The sequence below is a fragment of the Danio aesculapii genome, chromosome 4 (assembly GCF_903798145.1).
Source record: "Danio aesculapii chromosome 4, fDanAes4.1, whole genome shotgun sequence".
NCBI lineage: Eukaryota > Metazoa > Chordata > Actinopteri > Cypriniformes > Danionidae > Danio > Danio aesculapii.
Window position 1 is genome coordinate 51764308 of NC_079438.1, and position 22424 is coordinate 51786731.

At 34.8% G+C, this 22424-nt stretch overlaps 1 protein-coding gene across 1 annotated transcript in view; it reads left to right on the forward strand.

Moving 5' to 3' along the window:
• The window catches only part of cdk17 (cyclin dependent kinase 17), an 83550-nt gene extending 64160 nt beyond the window's left edge, over positions 1 to 19390 (forward strand). The window contains exons 5-17 of the mRNA XM_056456034.1: positions 1160 to 1285; positions 7388 to 7444; positions 9847 to 9961; positions 10042 to 10136; positions 10539 to 10601; positions 10710 to 10833; positions 12683 to 12803; positions 12931 to 13028; positions 16028 to 16133; positions 16447 to 16489; positions 16685 to 16775; positions 17019 to 17096; positions 19079 to 19390. Of these exons, the coding sequence (XP_056312009.1) occupies positions 1160 to 1285; positions 7388 to 7444; positions 9847 to 9961; positions 10042 to 10136; positions 10539 to 10601; positions 10710 to 10833; positions 12683 to 12803; positions 12931 to 13028; positions 16028 to 16133; positions 16447 to 16489; positions 16685 to 16775; positions 17019 to 17096; positions 19079 to 19116 (1155 nt within the window). The 3' untranslated portion in view covers positions 19117 to 19390. The remainder of the gene's footprint in view (positions 1 to 1159; positions 1286 to 7387; positions 7445 to 9846; positions 9962 to 10041; positions 10137 to 10538; positions 10602 to 10709; positions 10834 to 12682; positions 12804 to 12930; positions 13029 to 16027; positions 16134 to 16446; positions 16490 to 16684; positions 16776 to 17018; positions 17097 to 19078) is intronic.
• Positions 19391 to 22424: the final 3034 nt, after the last annotated feature.

The window sequence follows — 22424 nt, forward strand, 5'->3', positions numbered from 1 at the left end:
TTATGACATATCCATTATTAAAATGTACTGAATATTACTAGGTTTGCAACGATTAGAAAATATTTAAATATTACAAGTAAATGAATATTAATGTGGGTGGCACAGTGGCTCAATGGTTAGCACTGTCGCCTCACAGCAAGAAGGTCACTGATTCAAGTCCCGGCTGGGCCAGGTGGCATTTCTGTTTGCATGTTCTCCCCATGTTGGCGTGGGTTTACTCCGAGTGCTCTGGTTTCCCTCACAGTGCAAAGACATGCGCTATAGGTGAATTGAAAAAACTAAATTGGCCGTAGTGTATGTGAATGAGTGTGTATGGGTGTTTCCCAATACTGGGTTGCGGCTGCAAGGGCATCTGCTATGTAAAACATATGCTAGAATAGTTGGCGGTTCATTCCGCTGTGGCGACCTCTAAAATAAAGGCTAAGCCAAAGGAAAATGAATGAATAAATGAATATTATTATTTAACTCTTTCCATTAATTTCATTTATTATATCAAGTAAATGTGTAAATATTAAATATTCACTTTGAAAATTCTAGATATCCTTGACAATTTTACAATTTAAAACATTATGAGAGTAAATTTATTAGATTTTACTACACTAAAAAGTCATTTCTTTCAGTGTACAGTAGATGTTTTGCTTGTAATTTTGTTTTATCTCAAATTCGTTAGCGATTTTTCACATTTAAATTTAGAAATGCAAAAACTTTCTCTGCTTAACATTAGGAATGTTTGTTTTTACTAATGCTGATGTTATAAAAGAAAGCTTTTTTAAATGATATTTTAGATGTACGTTTGGCCCAATGTGATTATTTAGTGTCCTGCAGATTCTTTAATTTGTAGCCTGTAGGTGGAGAGAAAAGACATGGGAGAGAGAGAAAGAATGTAAATGGAGGAAATTCAAAGCGTGATGGAGGGCTATTTATGGAAGATGCTAATGCTTTGCTTTGAGAATGGCATTATGAAGTCACGCTATCTTATTTAAAACACACACGCACACACACACACGCACAATGCTTTCAGATGACACACAGGCATACCATATGAAAATAAGTCACTGAACATCAATTATTAATCTGATTTCTGCTTTGATAGGAAATGCTAATTTTATCTATTGCGACTGACTTGTTTGCATATGCGCCTTTTTGTTTTGATTCTCAGGATCTGAACAAACGCTTGTCTTTGCCTGCTGATATCCGGATTCCTGACGGTTACCTGGAAAAGCTGCAGCTGAGCAGTCCACCATTTGATCAACCCCTCAGCCGACGCTCACGCAGAGCCTCACTGGTCAGTTTCAACACTTCAGACTTTTTAAAAATTTCTTTATTTTTTTATTCATAAGGTTTCAAGGGACAGTCTTTCTGTTAATTTGCTCTCCATTTAAGATCAACACTATCAGACTATTAGTAGAACACTTAAGATGATTTTTACCTTAAATGGAGAGATGAAAATTACCTATAGTTTGCTCACCCTAAAGCTGTCCTTGGTATATATGACTTTCTTCTGTCAGACAAACACAGTCGCTGTAGTTTTAAAGTGTATCCTGGCTCTTCTGTTCTGTATAATGGTGTTGGGTAGTGACTCTTTTTAAATTTTCAAAAGCACATAAATCTGTTGTAAAATTAGTAAATATGCCACCAGAGGCTTAACACATGTTTTATGAAGCAGATTGATGTGCGTTTGTGACACAAATATTTCAGATTTTTAAATTCTAAACCCCTTTAAGTCCCTTTAAGGCAAGTCATTTCACTCGGTGGCCATCTTTGAAACGCCTCACACAGTATGCTCAGAAATGGAGAAACATCAAATTCTCCAAAACTGTAAGCCAAGCTTACGATTACATTAAATATTTGGAATCACTAATAAAATTAGACAACAGCTGTCTCATAAGTTTAATTTCTAAACGTTCAAATCAAACAAAATCAGTATATTTTCAGGTTGCCCGAGCTAATGTGCATGCATACTTGAAAGGAATAAGATCACGACACCAACCTCATTTATGGCCGTTCTACACATTATCACCCTCTGGATATTGCTCCATCATATCATGCTGCTGTTCTGAAGTAATTCACAACTTGGTCTTGATGGCAAAGCTCCTCCAGAAAGGACAGCGACTCCCAAGTTTGTGGGTGTTTGAGTAGTTGCTGTCAGTCATTTGATGTACGTTTGACAGGGCGGACTGTTCCTCGCGTTATTTTCATACAGATTACAAAACCAAAAAAGCTTTTGTTTTCAAGTGCACTTGGTCCATTTAAAAGTACAGATTTCAAGCTTTATGTGGATATCAGTCTTATGTCTGTGAAGCAAATATTCGCTGAGATTCCAGTGTGTGTGTTTACCACCAAACTGTCGTAAAAGCACACGTCTGGTCTGAGCTTACCCTGGGAGAAACGTCAGTCTTTAGCGATCAATGATTGTACTGGTAGACAGTGCTTCATTCACCATATTGACCGTTCTCCATTTAAAACTATACGAGTGACATGTGTTGTGTATTCTATAACTCACAGATAAATTTTTTATGTAATATATGTAGTAATAATAAGTATCATATGTATGTAGTAGTAATATGTAGTAAATTTTGTAATTATAAACCCTGATTTCTGATAGCTGTGAATGACACAAGACTCAGCTTTTTAAAAGCCAAGCCAAATAGTTTTCTTGTTTGTCGAATGCTAATGTGGTAAACAATCTATGTGGTAAGTGGAGTCAGAGGTCAGCCAAGATGGCCTCTAAAATGTGTGCATTCAGCAGCTGCCGGAAGTCGTTGATTTGAGTCTCTAATTAAATAATGTGAAATGTTTTTTGTTGCCAAAACACATCAATCCTCCTCATAAGACATGCACGTTACCCCCTGGCATCATATGGGTTAATTTTACAATAGATACAGTTTTGGAAGGTTCATAAGAAAAGAAAATGTAAAACTGCTCTGACTGCATTCATCTGAAAAAAGAAAGTCATATACACTGAGAGTGGCTTAAGGGGGAGTAAATTATTAGGTAATTATGCGTGAATATTCCTTTAAACTGTGACCTTTAGTTATTCAAAAAATGCAAGTCAAAGGCTTTCAGTGCTTTGAGTGTCAACAGGAAGAAAACGAAATTAAGTTGCATGTCTCTTGACAATAAATTAAGGTAAATTTTATATGAATTCACCATGACACTTCACATCCACCTTTACTTATTCCCCACCACTTTTAGGCCCAATCCCAATATTATTTTTGTACCCCTTCCCCTTGGCCCTTGAAACAGAGTGTGTTACCCCTAAGATATGGGACAGCACTAGAACACTGGCACATATGTCATCACAAGCTCTGGTCCTGGAAAATTTCAGTTTCAAGGGCCATCTAGGCCTAAATCTTAGCCCTATGTCTTCAAGCTAAAGAGAATTGGGACACCCCTACCCCTTCATGTGAACGCGCAAAATGAGGGGAAGGGGAAGTGCTAAGGGGTAGAATTGGGATTGGGCCTTAATTTATTCTTTCCCAGTTTGGTGTCCAACATAATGTTTCCCATCAGGCCATGTCCACATGTAAACGTGGACTTTTTTTTTTTTTATTACCAAGAACCAGCATGTACAGTTTTCTTATACAATAAAATCACTTTACATTTCTTAACAAGAATGAATTAAGTGAGGTAAAAAAGAAATTAAAGAAAAAGAGAAAAAAAAACACAGAGGAGAGGGTACTTAATTATCAAATTACATACAAATATATTACGAACATTTTCCAATTTTAGTTACTAACAAGAGTTATTAATGCACTTTTAATCACAGGAAATGCATATATACAAACATTTTTATGTAAAAATATTAAAGTAGGAGCATATATGAATTGTTTTAATTGCTTTTCTATTTTTAGACTTGGGAATCACTTTCATATACATTTGAATCTCCTTTTCTAGCACCATGAAGAGAGGTTTACTTTTGGCAAACTTTGATTTATGTATGTGAAATTTACATAATAATAAAATAAAGTTTATAATAAACCCAGCATCTTTTAATGAGCGATCCTAGGTACTTTTATAAATAGAGTTTTGCCTGCTTTTGTTTTTTTTTTCTGTCCACATAAAAATGCAAAAACCTACTGTGATGCATGTTAAGGGATTGCCGAACCAACAGATGACATAATGATACTTTTAAACCAGGTTCACACCAAACAGGGAATTAAATATTTTCATGAATAAATTGCATACAAATCCATGCAAACGTGAGAATGAAGAGGCAGATTGCCGTCCCGCGGATGTGCAGAATGTTCCTCAATCCCGTCTAGTGCATTTGGTGTAAATCCAGCTGTGTTATCCAATCAGAAAGGAGACAACATCGCACATGCTGACATCATGAGGCGCAAAATCTGGTTCTAGTGTCCACACGACCACACTGTAGTTCTAGTTTCTGAAAATCTTCACCTGGCTGGAGTTTTCAGAATGTTTCAATCACCTGATACTACATTTTCGTGTGGACAAACAGTGAAACTGCATAGAAAGTACTCGTGTTCATGTGGACAGGGCCTCTGACTTGCAAAATAAACTTGCTTTCATCACTAAATCCCTAATTGTAGGTTGTTCTCTAATTCTGACCTCCCCTGTGTTTAAGAACATTAAAGCATCATGTTTATCCTCCATTGCGTTTTTGCGCTCGCTCCTCATCGAATTAGCATTTTACCTCAGAGGCGAATGAATCACAGTCTCGTGTTTCGTAATATGCTGTGCATCTCTTTTGTTTGAGTATATTGTAGAGCATGATGGGACATCTACGTAGCAACCATGCTGCATAGCAACACGACATAAAGTTTCTCCTTTGCTATGAATGGCTGTGAGATCATGGTGTTCACGAGGAATAAATCAGACTTTGTGTTTAAAGCAATAAGCGTGTAGATGATTCAGTCTGTTTAAGCTATGACGTGGCTGTCGAACACAGAGCCGTTGTTGTGTTGAGAGTTTTTAATAAGTGAATATCACCTTTCTGAAGTCTGAGGTTGAGAAATGAACGCTTATATTGCGCAATGACAATTGACGCAATTGAATTGATCATGCGATGAAGAAAATGCTTTTATTTTTAGAAATACATGCTGTTCTTATGAGAGATTTCTACAATAATGTATCACTGATTTCACAAACAAACACTGAGCCATGTTATTATTGATTTTAATCCTGAGAAATGTTTTCTGAGCACTCATATAGCCTTGCTGAGACTATTTAATTAGTCTATTTAACTATTTATTAGTTAATAATGAATGATAATGAAAATGATAATTCTGCCTGCAGTTACTCGTCTCTTGCCAAACCAGTTTGACTTAATATCTTCTGGTGAAGTAGAAGGAAACCCTTTTGTACTGCGTCAGACATTTTATTTTTGTAGTGATGAAGAAATCTAAGCCACAGTGCTCCAAAAGGGATTAAATGCATGCTTGTAATAAAGAAATACTTCTGAAACTCCACGATTTTCCTCCCAGTTGCATCATTTTTGAAGAATTGTGACATTATAAAGCTGATTATTTTTGCTGAATTGTGAAATTTGGTGATGATATGAACATGGTAAACACAGTAAATATTAGTGTAGTATTATAGTATATAGTATAATAATAATAATAATAATAATAATAATAATAATAATAATAATAATAAAAATTCAATTAAAATACAAATAAAAAAATAAATAAAATAATAAATCAGAATAAACTGTACATGTAATAATCAACATTTATGGGTAAACCGTAATAATAAAAACATAAGGAATGCTCTTGCTTCAGGTTTGTCTATTAGCTGACAGTCTGAGTTTGTGGCTGGCTGACACATATTTGGCTGCTGTTGGGATCATTGTGGAATTTTCATCTAAAATATATTGATATTTGATAATACAATAACATTTGGATAAATTTGCTGGAATTTTTTGGAAATATTGAACTCTTATGTGGCGATAGTGATGTTCTTCTGTTTCCGCCTCTCTCTGTGAACATAATGAACACAATCGCTTCTCTGCTCTCTTTCTCTCTCTATTAATTTTTTTCAACTAAGATTGCTTTGTTGATATGACAGTTATCAGCATGCATGTAAAAGCTTTTTGTTTACAGTAAACATATTATATAAAAAAAGACTTTACAGTAAAGATATAATGATAGTAGTAATAAACAGTAGGGCTGCGTGATATTGGGAATATCTGACATTGTGAGGTTTTGTTTTACTGCAATATATATTGCGATATGAATATTATTCCTCCAGATTAATTAAATAGCTCTATTTGGAAATAATTTCATTCATTTAGATGGACTGGGATGGTCAAGTCTTTTTCTATGCAGTGGATCTGCATAAATCATAATAAATTACAAGCAATAATAAATAAAGAAACAGCGCTTTATGGTTATCTAGGGAGTCCAACAGTCTTCAAGTACAGAAATTGAACAGTCAAATGTAAAATAGCAGCGTCATCATTGCATAAATAATTCTAAATAATATTTAATAATAATAATTATCTTTTAATCTTTAATAAATAATTTAATCTTGTGATGTGACTATTGCAGATACACACATTTCGATATCAGTACTCAAACAATATATATTGTTCAGCCCTAATAAACGGTGTATTTTAGAATCAACATTTTATAATTGAATGATGTCTGAGTGTAATACAGCTATTAAACTTAAATTATATATATAATTATATTTTTATTTAATATTGAAGTATCTCAATTTGATGTATTTCACTGGGTTAAAATAAACGAATCCTCTTTTATGAATTGGTACAAAAGAAGCCTTGTGGCTGTTGGTACAAAAAAGCATTGTCTAAAGTTACTATAGTTTATTTGAGCAAAAGTCAGTGTTAGGCCATGTTTTATTGTACAGAATCACTCTTTTAAAGACCTTCAGTGCCTTGTAGGTTTAGAAAAACAGGAGTAAAGCATTTTAAAGTGAGTTGTTGAACATTTACGTCTGAAGAACATGCAGCTCTAGTAAAACAACGCAGACTGCAGCAGATATAAAGTAGTGGCCCATGAACGACAGTCCCAGGGTGCACTACGAGCATTGTGTCGTTCCCTCACAAAGACACTTCACATGTTCTTTGTCTGAGAGGCTTTAGCATGTGAAAAGCCTCCTGCTTCAACGTCGGGGTTTTCTTGGCATCCATTGTTTTCATTAGCTGTCATCCGTCTATGTCGTCTTATGTAAAGCAGAGGAGACGTTCTGCTGCCCCCTGCTGAACAGTGTGTGTGTAATTGTGTGTGTGGAGTGTGTTAGTGTGATTTCTCTGGCTTCTGGAGCTGATTCTGGCTGCAGATATGAGCCACGAGCAGCACTCCAGACACGTGTTTCTGTCTGATAAGGTCTGTTGAACACATGCATTACGCTGATCTCATTAATGAAATCTCTCTCTCTCTCTCTTTGTCTTGTTTTATAGTCTGAAATCGGCTTTGGGAAACTGGAGACTTATATCAAACTGGACAAGTTGGGAGAGGTAAACTGAGTGCCTTTCTGTCATCATCATGCTGTCAAAACAAAAACACTCCCCCCACCTTACACTAGCACTAAAATCTTTGAACACAAACAGTTCCTCTGTATAACCAGCACTTCTTGTGTGTATTGCCTCATCTTATTGAATTGCTGAATGCCTCCTCAATTGTAAGTTGCTTAGAACGAAAGTGTGCTAAATCAGTGGTCCTCAACCACTGGTACCGGTCCATGGATCAATTGTTAACAGACCGCACAAGGAATCATTAATTATTTCCTTTTTATTTATTATCTGAGTCTGAACCGTCTTTTATTTTGAAGAATGACCGTATTCTCTTGCTTACGTCTCGGTTACTTGAGTGCCCAAATGTAAACCACAAGCAGTAAGATGAGTACAAAACAGACGTCTTCGTAAAATTTCTTTGCTAAGTGGAAAAGGCCCAGTGAAGCACACACGAACTGTTAAGGAACAGATCTGCAGCCCATTTGTCAACAAATCAGGTGAATCCAGCATGTTTATCAAGTGCTGGAGATCTCAAATGATGGCGGCCTTTCAGGGGCCTGTTTGGCAGATCACTTCTTTTCTAGAGTCTGTGCAAGTTTGTTTTTCCAATGGTGGTGTGCACAAGCAGCATGACGCACTCGGACCCTCCAGACGCACCCATGAATGCTGCGAGTCACATGACAAGAACTGACCGATTCGCTTTATATTTTGTATGGAATATACACATTTCAGTAGACTAATTATCTCAGACAAACACAAACACTGCAGTGCTTTGTCATTTTGTCCATTAACAAAACTTGTATCAGAGTGACAGCAAAGTTGGGGACCACTGTGCTAAATGACTTCATGTCTGAAGTGATTCTGATGTGTGGATGCAGGTTTTATTAACTGATGCTGTTGTAGGAATTTGACGTGTTATTATTTCATTTTTAATAAATAATAACTACTAAATGTCTTACTGGGGTGATCTGGTGAGGGGGATGCAGCTTTGCTAAAGTTTTAATGAGCTGACGGTTATTATTAATGCTATTAAACTGAATAACTGAACATATTTGATAATAGAGGTGTTAATGGAAGGTGGTCTTGTTCACTGATGGACTTTTAATATTAGTTGATTGACAAACTAACATTTGTATGTATGTGTGTGTGTGTGTGTGTATTATTATTTATTATTATTATTATTATTATTATTATTTGTAAAATCTGTTTTTATCTTTTAATATTTTTGCGCAGTAGTCATGTAATATTTCATTTATTTACAGTTGAGGACCAAATTATTAGCCTTCCTCCTGAATTTTTTTGCATATTTGCTAAGTTATTTTTTAACAGAGCAAAGACATTTTTCTCAATATTTCCTACTCATTTTTTCGTCTTATTTCTTTCCATTTGGCTGGAATAAGTTATATATATGCAGTGCTCAACATATGAGTGCACCCCTCACCAGTCTCTCATTTAAATGAATGTTTTAATTAATATTTTTGTCAGACGGGATTCTGATTGTGTGGATGCAGGTTTTATTAACTGATGCTGTTGTAGGAATTTGACGGATGTTATAAACATCTATAATAAATAAAATCGAGTGATGGATGCAGCTTTGCTTTTTTTCATTAATGCTATTAAATACTGAACATATATAATAATAGAGGTGTTAATGTCTTTGTTCACTGATAGACTTTTAATATTAGTTGATTAGGCAATATATCATTTGTGAGTGTGTGTGTTGTATTTTTATATGTAAAACAAATATGTATTATTAATTTATATATTATTTTTTCTATATTATAACAATTATTTTATATATTTTTATATATTATATATTTCTGGACATTATTTTTATTATTATTTATTGTTTTGTGCAATAATCATGGAATATTTCATTTATTTACAGACAAAATTATTAGTTATTTTTATTTATTAAAAATTCTTAACTATTAGTTTTGCATGTTTCCCAAATGATGTCTAACACATAATTCCAAATTTCTTAATGTTTCCTACTCACTTTTTTTGTGGAGAGAGTTTTATTTCTTTTAATTTTGCTTGATTAAAAAAATAATAATATATATATATATATATATATATAGAGAGAGAGAGAGAGAGAGAGAGAGAGAGAGAGAGAGATTTTTTTAAATAAAAATTAACAAATAAACTAAATAAAAATTAATATTTTTATTAATATAAATTATTTATATAAATTTATATAATAATTAATATAAAACTGAATAAAATTAACTAATCACCTTAGTTTTTTTTCTATTGGCACAAGAAAAAAACACTGTTCTCCAATAACTTGCCTAATTAACTTCCCTAGTTAACCCGAATAACCTACAGTAGACAAGCCTTTAAGTTGAATTTTAGACACTTTTAGCATGCATTATAATCTAATGCTCTCTCTGATTGTCTTTTAGGGAACGTATGCCACCGTTTTCAAGGGCCGAAGCAAACTGACGGACAACCTGGTGGCTCTGAAGGAGATCCGGCTGGAGCACGAAGAGGGAGCGCCGTGCACCGCTATTAGAGAAGGTCTGGAGTCTCTCTCGCTTTCAGACACCAGTGTTAATAACCACTGTTAAAAACAATCCTGACTTCTGTCTCTCTTCCAGTGTCATTACTGAAGGACTTAAAGCACGCCAACATCGTCACGCTTCATGACATCGTCCACACAGACAAATCACTCACGCTGGTGTTCGAGTACCTGGTCAGTGAACGCTTCATGCCTTTTTGATGTTTTTTTAAAGAGATGTTTTATATCACATTCAAAATGATGTGAGTTTTACATTTTAAGTATTTTGTTTGTTAATTGATTTATCTACTTATATTAGATCACACATATGTGCTGATGTACATAAAAATACAAAAATATATCAGGATTATTGACCTTATTTTGCAGTGCAGGAGTGCGCTCCTTTTTGTGATCGTTTTAGAACTTCCCATTCAGCTGCCTATGGGAGAAATGACTAGGAATAATAGAATAATAGACCACTGAGCCACCGTGCTGCCAAACACTAATTCATTTAGCCAGAAAAAATAAATAAATCAAAAGTGACTCGACTTGGTGTCACATTTTCATTCTGTTCCTGTCTTTGTTTTCCTCCTGCAGGATAAAGATCTGAAGCAGTACATGGACGACTGTGGAAACATCATGAGCATGCACAACGTCAAGGTCCGTCCTTAATTATTTGCATGAAATGGATTTAACAAAAACATAAAGTTTGTTAGAACAGTGCGACTCATAGTCTGTACATATGCGTGTGTGTGTGCGTGTCCACAGATTTTCCTCTTCCAGATCCTGCGAGGTCTGGCGTACTGTCACAGACGAAAGGTTCTGCACAGAGACCTCAAACCACAGAACCTGCTCATCAACGAGAGAGGAGAACTCAAACTGGCCGACTTCGGTACGATTAGCCGTCAAATAGATATTTTATTGACTGCACATTAATTTGTGTCACAGATAAATACAAAAGCATAAATCTTCAGCATTTATATTCAACTTCTATTTAATAGAAATTATTAGTTGAACTTTTACATAAAATTGTGTGTGTGTGGTTTATTTTACTTTAAAATGACATGTATTTTTATTTATTTGCAGTTATTTTATATTAGAACATAAATACATGCTTGTATATCTCAAATGAAATTATGAACCGATATAATGAATATTTTAAAGATTTACTTCATTAAACAATATATGCATGTGTATATACTGTTTAATGACGTGAATCATTAAAACATTTAATATTATGTTTTTAGAAAATATTTTGTTTGCTAGAAGTATATTTGTTAGAAAAATATACGTGTAAATGTAATAATGAAACAATGTGAATAAAGATATAATGTATATTTTGGTGATTCACATAATTAAATAATATATCTGTATGGTTATATACTGTTTAATACTGTGAATCATTCAATTATATATTGTTTCTTTTTTTATAAAATATGTTGTTGTAAAATATACTTCTTTTTCAATAAAAATTGATTTGCTTTTATTTCTTTTTTATATTTTGTAATGCCATTTACTGTCGAGCCTGAAATTATTCATACCCCTGGCAAATTTTTTGTTCAAATGTAAATAACAGCTGAGAAATATTTTTTCCACTATGTTGCCTCTTGTGCATGGTCTTATTATCTATTAGGAGAAGCCTGCTCAATTCCAGCCAAAATAAAAAACTAAACTGCAAAACTTGCTGGTTACATTAATGTAACTTTAGGTCAGAATTTGCCAGGGGTGTAAATAATTTTAGCCTTGACCGTATATATTTTAAATGTAGATTTTTTTTTTAACATGTAAAATAATTTTTTATAAAAAACATATTAAGTTATAAATGTAAACATTATTTAAATGTTAAATTACACCTTTATTTATTTATTTATTTATTTATTTATTTATTTATATAATTAAATATATATGAGATTTTTTTTCATAAAAACATTAAATTGTAAATGTTGACAATATTTAAATATTAAATTACACCTTTATTTATTTATTTATTTATTTATTTATTTATTTATATAATTGAATATATATGACTTTTTTTCATAAAAACATATTAAGTTATAAATGTAAACATTATTTAAATGCAAAATTACACCTTTATTTATTTATTTATTTATATAATTGAATATATATATATATATATATATATATATATATATATATATATATATATATTTATATATATATATATATATATATATATATATATATATATATATAGCATTAGGTTGTAAATGTGAGCATTAATTAAATGTTAATACACACCTTTATTTATTTAATTATTTAATTAAATAAATATGACTTTTTTTCATAAAAAACATATTACGTTGTTTAAATGTTTAATTACACATTTATTTATTCATTTATTTATTTTTATACTTGAATATATATGAGATTTTTTCGATTGTCTACAGAACATATCTTAATTATACAATGACTTGCCTTACAACCCTAATTACCCAAGTGAAACCTTTAAATGTCACTTTAAGCTGTACAGAAGTGTCTTGAAAAATATCTAGTCAAATATTATTTACAGTCATCATGACAAAAATAAAAAAAATCAGTTATTAGAAATGAGTTATTAAAACTTTTATGTTTAGAAATGTGATGGAAAAATCTGCTCTCTGTTAAACAGAAATCGGGGAAAAAAAGAAACAGGGGGGGTTAATAATTCAGGGGGGCTAATAATTCTGACATCAACTGTATATGAGACTTTGATAGTAATGTTTGTTTGTGTGTTTTTGCAGGTCTGGCTCGAGCCAAGTCTGTTCCCACAAAGACGTACTCTAATGAAGTGGTGACCTTATGGTACAGACCTCCTGATGTGCTGCTGGGCTCCTCTGAGTACTCCACACAGATCGACATGTGGTGAGATTCACTGCGCATTTACACTCAGTGTTTATCATTAACATTCAGGCCATCTCACTCTCTATTCTCAAGAAGAAGAGTTCAAAATCAATATCAAAATCTCTCCTTTTCTCTCTCGGTGTCTCAGGGGTGTTGGATGTATATTTTATGAAATGGCTGCAGGTCGGCCGCTTTTCCCAGGATCCACTGTTGAAGATGAACTGCATCTAATCTTCAGACTACTGGGTGAGCATACACACACACATATGCTGACAGAGACACACACACACACATGCACACGCAGATATATAGTCAGAGACAGACACACATGCACACACATTCATATTCACACAGATGCACACATACACCCACAAGCACACACGTATTCATATACGCACACACATCTACAGACAGACATGCATGCACACACAGCGACAGAGACAGACGCACACACAGACATACACAGACACTCATGCACACACTGACACACATGCATACACATTCACACATACGCAGATACAGACACACACCTACATGCACACACTGAAACACACACCCACAGACAGTCACAGACACTCACACAAGCACACATCACACACAAACACATAGAGTACACACATAGACAGACACATACAGTACACACACTCACACTTACACCCACATAAACACACACACCCACAGAAAGACAGACACAAACGCATAGACACACACTCTCACACACTAGACACACAAGCAGAAACACACACACACACACACACACGCGCAGATACAGACACCCACATACACACATGCACACAGACACACACAACTACAAACAGACACATATGCACACATACAGACACACGCACACACAGAGACAGACAATACAATACACACACTCACACTTACACACGCATATACACACAAACACACACATACACACACACAACCCACAGAAAGACACACAAAGACACAAACGCATAGACACACACTCTCACACACTAGACACACAAGCAGAAACACACGCAGATACAGACACACACACACCCACATTCACACATGCACACAAAGACACACTCAACTACAGACAGACACGTGTGCACACACAGACACACGCACACACAGAAACACACACCCACAGACACACACGCACACATCACCCACAAACACATTGAGTACACACACAGACAGACACATACAGTACACACACTCACACTTACACCCACATATACACGCAAACCCACAGATAGACACAAACGCATAGACACACACTCACACACTAGACACACAAGCAGAAACACAGACACACACACACACACATACCCACATCCAAATAAATGATTCATTTCTGAGGTTGTGGGATGAAACGCACACTTCAGCTCCAGACATTACGACACTAAACACACACACTCACATCTGACGCAGAAGTGCTTCTCACCTGCTTTCAAAACAAACTGCTACCATCTGAGACACACACACACACACACACACACACACACTGACTTTCGCATGGAAACTGTGAGATCACATGGTCTGTTAGCAGAGTAGAGCTGAAATCCTCTCCGGCTGACCCTCACCTGACGTGCTTTTGCTGGAGTGTGGAAAGAGCAACGAAAATGAGCAAGAAATAATCTGGAAATATGAATTCTTGTAATAGTTTTGAAGTGAGCATGAGGATAGAAGATGCAAGAGTTTCTTTTCTATTTAATGCATGTCTTACAGTTTTTTTTACAGACGCTAGGACACATTTCTCAATACTCAAGTCACTTTTGCAGAACTCTTCACACAGTAAGCACCAGGGGAGTCGCTAGACCCCATTTACTGGGGCGCGTACCCCAGTAAAAATCAGCAGTGCCCCAGTAAATGCTTTGAGATACGATTTACTTTATATGCAAGTGTATTTATTCAGAGTGGTAATCCCAGAATAAAGTCGTTCTTCTCTGTGTGCAACCGAACCAACGCTGATGAAAGCAATGTAGTTTAATCAAAAAGCAAACTGAGCATGTGCGCAGAAAAAAAACCATGCCCGCGCACCTCACACACTGCTCCTGCTTGACTCTGACGCGCTGCTCTGCTACCGATGTAAGTCCTGGTTGTGAACATGCACAATAAATTAGCCAGCGTAACAGTCTTTTATATGGAGGTTGTCGGCACGCAGTGAGTTTTGCAAATCGACAAAACAAAGTTTGAATAATATGATGGTGATATTAGCAAAAAGGAGGCATGATGAGTCAGGAGGTGAGACTTAATAAGCCTTATTCTCGGACAACACACAACTGATAATTCTATAAAACATCTTTTTCTGTATTCTATACAGTTGTCTATAGAATTTCATTGTATTAAAATTAATATTTATGCAAAACATTTCTTAAATTATCTTAGCATCACTCCAAGTGTGTCTTTAGATTGTTTCCCAATTACATTTAGGATTCATTTGTGTTATTTATTTAGAATAATAATTGTATAATAACAATAATACTGTTATTTATTTATAATTTTATATAATATATTTTTATATATATTTTTTTTATATATATATATATATATTTTTTTTTAATTAATTTATATTATATATATTTATTAATATTATTTATATATATATTTATTATTATTATTATTTATTAATTTATTAATTTATTTTTTGATTTATTTTTTGATGGGGGAGCTGTGCCCCAGTAGAGCTTGAAGTCCCTGGTGAGCACAACAGAAGTCTATGTGGGCTAAACTGAGGATCAGATCTCATTGTTGGAATTCTGCATCATGTCTGATTCATTCCAGTAGCACACAGTATATTGCAGTTATAAACAATATATATTGCAATTATAAACACTCTGTAATGCTACACATTGTTAGTGTGTTTTAGCTCGTTGTTTTGTTGGTGACAAAGTGTGTTTGTTGACTGTCAGCCTTCGCTAGTGTTTTGGAAGAATGAGTTTATTTGAGACCTGAATCAAGTGTTTTGGTAGTTATAGTGCATTTTGAATGTGAAATGACTTTGCCAAGCTGAAAATCGGTTAGGAGAATTGTGTCAAGAGTTTTGCAAAAGTGAACTAAGTATTGAGAAATGTGTCCTAGCGTCTGTAAAAAAACTGCAAGTAAGAATAAATACTATAATATATACCAGACCTGGGCATTCTGCAGCTTGCGTGAAGTATTTATTTAATTTGTTCAACCGCAAACAGAGCCTTGCAATGAGCAGGTCTGATATCGCGAGTCAACAAAAGGGGACGTTCACATATAACGTCTTTTGTGTTGTTGTGAATCAGGCACACCTTCAGAAGACAACTGGGCCGGCATCTCATCCATCGAAGAGTTCAAATCCTACAACTTCCCCAAATACAAGCCGCAGCCCTTCATCAATCACGCACCCAGGTACCAGCGGCCTATCTGAACACTCTGACCTTTTCATGACCATACACACACACACCCACCATGACCAATGTTCGATATAATACCAAGTGTGTGTGTGTGCGAGCAACAGTGCATGTGTGCATGAGTGTGTGTGTGTGCGTGTGCGTTAGTCTGTACATGCCAGTGAAACAGGATGTCCTGTGGAATTTCTGAGTCTGCTCTCTTCCTTCCTTTCATTTACCAGTCTGATTTGTCAACCTGTCGATGCTCACATGTCTCTCTCTCTCTCTCTCTCTCTCTCTCTCTCTCTCTCTCTCTCTCTCTCTCTCTCCAGGTTGGACACTGAAGGGATCGAGCTCTTATTGTCCTTTCTAAGGGTAAGGAATAGACCATAACAATAGACTGCATTAACTTGCACAAACACTCATGGAGGTCAATGACACAACTTTTTCATTTCAGCATGTGTGTGCAGTACTTGGAGACTTCTGCTCTATTTAGCTGTATTAAAGCATGCTAATAAGCTGAACTAGTGTTGATCAGTTTTCCTCTTGATGGTGTGGTTTTCTCTGTAGTATGAGTCCAAGAAGAGGATTTCAGCAGACGAATCCATGAAACACTCCTACTTCAAGAGTCTAGGCATGAGGATTCACACATTGCCAGAAAGTGAGCACGCACACACACACACACACACACACACACACACACACACATACATGCATACATACATTCATACATACACACACATATATATATATATATATATATATATATATATATATATTTATGCACCAATAAATATATACACATAAATGCACACACTCTTTCTCTCTCACACACACACACAAACACACACATACACACTGTACATCACATATGTGGTAACGTGGATCTCCGGTGTTTCTGCAGGCATATCTATATTCACACTGAAGGAGGTGCAGCTCCAGCGGGATCCTGGTTACAGGAACTCCTCGTACCCAGAGACAGGTGTGTGTGCTTGTGGGTTTGCTCATTCATACACTGTTTATATTGTTCTATCAGCATACCTGCCAACACTCCTGTTTTTACTGGGAGTCTCCTGTATTTCAGACCCATCTTCTGCCACCGTTTCGTTTTGTTATTTTCCTGGAAAACTCAAGTAGTTCCACACCCCCAGTCCACAGTACAGTTACTAACACCACAAACAGAAATTTGGGAGGCACTGAAGCCCTCAACCACCCCCCGGGCTCCCGGAATTTCAGAGACAAATGTTGGCAGGGATGTCTACCAGTCAATCAGCAGCTCGTTACTGAAGCTCAGAGGTGTCTGTAGTTTATGGAACTGACACTAGAGGGCACCCATAATAATTGAACCATAGACTGCGAGTTGAACACACCAATAATTGAAAAATAAATAAATTAAATAAATAAATAAATAAATAAGTGATTTTCCCCCCAGTAATATATTTTAAATAATTTATTAACAATAATTCTTATGCAACATATTTTTCTTAATTACATATAATATAATTATAGTATACTAATATTTTTAATAATAATAATAATACTTAAAACACTCATAATATTATACTTATAATATTTCTCTAAAATTATTTCTAATATTTCAACCCAAAATTTTTAGCTTGGTTATATTAATGTTTTTTTATTATTTGGTAAAAAGATTCAAGGTGTTGTGCATTATTATTATTATTATTATTATTATTATTATCATTATTATTATTTGTTATTGTGCATCCTTATTTGTAATATCATTTAATGCTTTTTAATATGTGACTCTGGACCACAAAACTAGTTATAAGGGTCAGTTTATTTTTATATATACATATATATAGATATAAATTCATTAATAAGCTTTCCGTTGATGTAGGGCTTGTTATGGTAGGACAATGTTTGAAATCTGGAATCTGAGGGTTTGAAAAAATCAAAATATTGAAAAAAATCACCTTTAAATTTGTCTAAATATCTCAGCAGTGCATATTCAGAATTAAATAAAAACTTTTGATATATTTACAGTAGGAAATCTACTAAATATATTTATAGAACAGTATTTTTACTTAATATTATAATATTTTTGGCATAAAAGGAAAATCTATATTTTTGACTCATAATCTATTACTGATTACTGTTTCCGGGTCACATATAATATACATGCTTACCTGCCAACATTTGTTTCCGAACTTCCGGGAGACCGGGGGGTTACGGTGTTGTGTGTTTGTCTGAATAGCACAGCTGAGAACCGTGTTAGTAACTGTACTGTGGTGTTAGTAACTGTACTATGGACCGGGTTTCGGGCGGCTGCTGCAATCAGATACTATAACCTACCAAAGTTGGCGACCCGGGGGTGTTACAGACTGTACCTAAAAGCTGAGGGCTGGAGGCAGGGTGAAATCATGGGAGTTTTCCTGGAGAAATAACAAAATGGGAGGGTGGTGGGAGATGGGTCTGAAATACAGGAGACTCCTGGGAAAAACAGGAGTGTTGGCAAGGATGCATATGTGTTACAAATGGTCAGGGTGATAACACGGGTGAGGATCCACGTGCAGTTTAATAATCAAGAGTAGTCAGACAGGCAATGGTCAAACAGGTGCAAACTTGAGCATTAGGGTAATCCAAAGAATGTACAGGCAAATGGTCTGCATAAACAATAAAACAAACAAGGATCCAAAAACCCAGGAAGACTAGTCAAACGCCTACAGCAAACAAGACTCAGCAAAGTTTGTGTGAAAGTTAGGCGTATGGTAATCACTCCTCATGAGCTTCAGCTGTGTGTTTGTAATCAGTGGTGATCTGGAACTGGTGTGTGTGTGAAGTGCATGATGGAATATGTAGTCCGGTTCAGTGGCAGATGTGATGCGTAGAGTGCCCTCAAGTGTGTCTGGTGGGCACTCAACTTGGTGACTGTGACAATATGAATTTTCTTATATTAACCGCCACACACTTTGTTCTCTTCTATCTCTCTCTCCTTCACAGGAAACAGCAAGAACAGACGGCAGAGCATGCTGTTTTAAAGCTGCGTTCCCTCTCACACACACAAACACACACACACAGGCTGATGGCTGTGCAGTACAGACAGACTGACTCTCTTTAGTGTGTGCATGCATGATGACGAGTCTCTCTCTCCAGCATGCAGAGCCACAAAAACTCCCATCATCCTCCTCCTCCTCGTGTGCAAACGTGTGATTCTGTACATATTTATTGACGGAGGGGTTGTTTTTGCTGCTAACTGACTACTGTCTCTTCATAACTTCCTCACATCAGTCCCACGTCGATGAGGTTTTTTTTTTAAATACAAAAAAACAAGGATTATAATTCTGTTGAAATGTCGCAGCTGTCCTTTCGTTGGAGTGTTTGGAGTTTCTTATCATTATTTTTGGCTTGGAAAACTAAAAGACTCGCTCATTCCGAATCGTGTCATTTCAAGAGAGATCGAAAATAGCGCCCAAAAAAAGGTGGAGGTTCCTCGAAACGGGGACCATCACGGAATCTGAAAGTGTGAAAAACAAACAAACACTGGACCAGCAGGAACTTTGTGACCTCAATGTTTTCAACTTTTTCTCTTCTTCAGAGTGAAAAAAAGAAGAGAAGAGCTACCTGTCGGGATTGAAGTGCGTGAATGACGGATGCTTTTTTATTTAATTTAGTTTTTTATTCTTTATTTCACAGTTCCAGCTCATCAAATGACTTTCCTCCTATTATAAGGAACAATTCACACACAAATAACGGTTCTCTCACCCTCCGTTTCTTCTCGAAAGAAGATGTTTTGAAGAATGTTTGATTCCGTAGTATTTAATTTGTAATTCCTACGATAGAATTTATCTTTAATTATCATAAATCTATGACTATCAGTTTCCTTTTTGTTGTCATTGAAACTCAAGTAAATTGTGAGCAAAAGTTTAAACATTTTTTTCCGATTTCAATATTTGAGGTGAACTGTCCCTTTAACGGAGATTAGCGAGTATAAATATTTATATTTCATTTAGTTTGTTTTGTTCATCTTTATTTTACAGTTCGAGCTCATCAAAATGACTTTTCTCCTATTAAAATGAACACCCTCTGTTTCTTCTTAAAAGAAGATATTTCGAAGAATGTTCCTAACTGTTCAATTCCATAGTATTTTTAATTTCAATCTATGACCACTAGTTTCCAACATTTTCAACATTTTTCCTGTTTGTTCTCAAACTCAAGTAAACTGTGAGCAAAATCGAAAGAGATTTTGAAGATATTTTGAAGAATGTTCCAAACTGTTGAATTCCATAGTGATTAATTTACATCTATGACCACCATTTTTCCAACATTCTTTAAAATTTCTTCTTTTTGTTCTCATCGATTTGAAATAGATTTTGTTCCCGATTGTAATTTTTGAGGTGAACTGTCCCTTTAACAGAGCTTGGCGAGTAGAAATATTTATAAATGTTTGTTTTTTATTTCATTTAGTTTTTTTATTCTTCATTTTACAGTTCCACCTCATCAAAATGACTTTTCTTCTGTTAAATGGAACAGTTCATGCAAAAAACAATTCACTCACCCTCTGTTTCTTCTCAAAAGAAGGTATTTCAAAGAATGTTCCAAGCTGTTGAATTCCATAGTATTTAATTTGTATCTATGACCATCAGTTTTTAACATCCTTCAAAACTTCTCCTTTTTGTTCTTTAGTGAACTCTGAGAAAAAATGGATTTATTTAAAAAAAATTTGAGGTGAACTGTCCCTTTAACAGAGCTTAACGAGTATAAATATTTGTTTTTTTTTTTGCTTAATTTAATTTTATTAGTTTTTTTATTCTTTATTTTACCGTTCGAGCTCATCAAATTACTTTACTCCTTTTAAAAGGAACAATTCACACACAAATTATCCACTCACCCTCCGTTTCTTCTCAAAAGAAGATATTTCAAAGAACATTTCAAACTATTGAACTCCATAGCATTTAATTTGTATCTATGCCCACCATTTTCCCAACATTCTTTAAAACTTCTCCTTTTTGTTCTCAAGTAAACTTTGAGCAAATATAGACTTATTTTGTTCCCCATAATAATTTTTGAGGTGAACTGTCCCTTTAACAGAGCTTGGCGAGTGTAAAAATTTGTTTATTTTATTTCATTTTTAAAAATTATTTATTTTACAGTTCCACTTCATCTAAATGACTTTTCTACTATTAAAAGGAACAGTTCAAAAATAATTCACTCACCCTCCGTTTCTTCTGAAAAGAAGATATTTCGAAGAATGTTCTAAGCAGTTGGATTCCATAGTATCTAATTTGTATCTATGACCACCATTCTTCAAAATTTTCGTTTTAGTTTTTTTAATTCTTATTTTACAGTTCCACCTCATCAAAATGACTTTTCTTTTATTAAATGTAACAGTTCACACCCCCAATAATGTTCACACACTTCACACCCCCAATTCACTCACCCTCTGTTTCTTCTTAAAATAAGATATTTCGAAGAATGTTCCAAGCTTTGGATTCCATAGTATCTAATTTGTATCTATGACCACCATTCTTCAAAAATCCTCCTTTTTGTTCTCAGCGAAAGTCGACAAACTATAAGCAAAAATGGATTAATTTTTGTTCCCGATTGTAATTTTTGAGGTGAACTGTCCCTTTAACAGAGCTTGACGAGTATTAATATTTATAAATGTTTATTTTTTTTATTTAATTTCGTTTTTTTTATTCTTATTTTACACTTCCATCTCATCAAAATGACTTTTCTTTTATGAAATGGAACAGTTCACACCTCCAATAATGTTCACACACTTCACACCCCCAATTCACTCACCCTCTGTTTCTTCTTAAAAGAAGATATTTCAAAGAATTTTCCCAACTGTTGAGTTCCATAGTATCAAAACTTGAATCAAGGACTACCGTTTTTCCAACATTCTTCAAAACTTCTCCTTTTTGTTTTCAAGTAAACTGTGAGCAAAAATAGATCTATTTTGTTCCCCATAATAATTTTTGAGGTGAACTGTCCCTTTAACAGAGCTTGGCGAGTGTGCGCTGCTTGTAAAAGAGCGTTTGTGTGTGATCATGGAGATCAGTAACTGTACAGAGCCTGTTGAAGATGAGCTAGTTTCATTAACAGTATTAAGAGATTTTGTTTAAATGTTACATATTATTGACCCTTCTGTGAATAATGGTATCTCAGTGTGGCATGTTGGAGTCCGACTGTCCCACATTTGTGCTTGAGTTTACTCAGAAGAGATCTGCGATATTGTGTGTATAAAAAGAAAAAGTAACAACGACAAAAAGGATAAAAAACACAGACTTTCTGACAGCAGCGTTGGACCAATGTTTCTTTTTCTCCAGCATTTCTAAAGATGAAG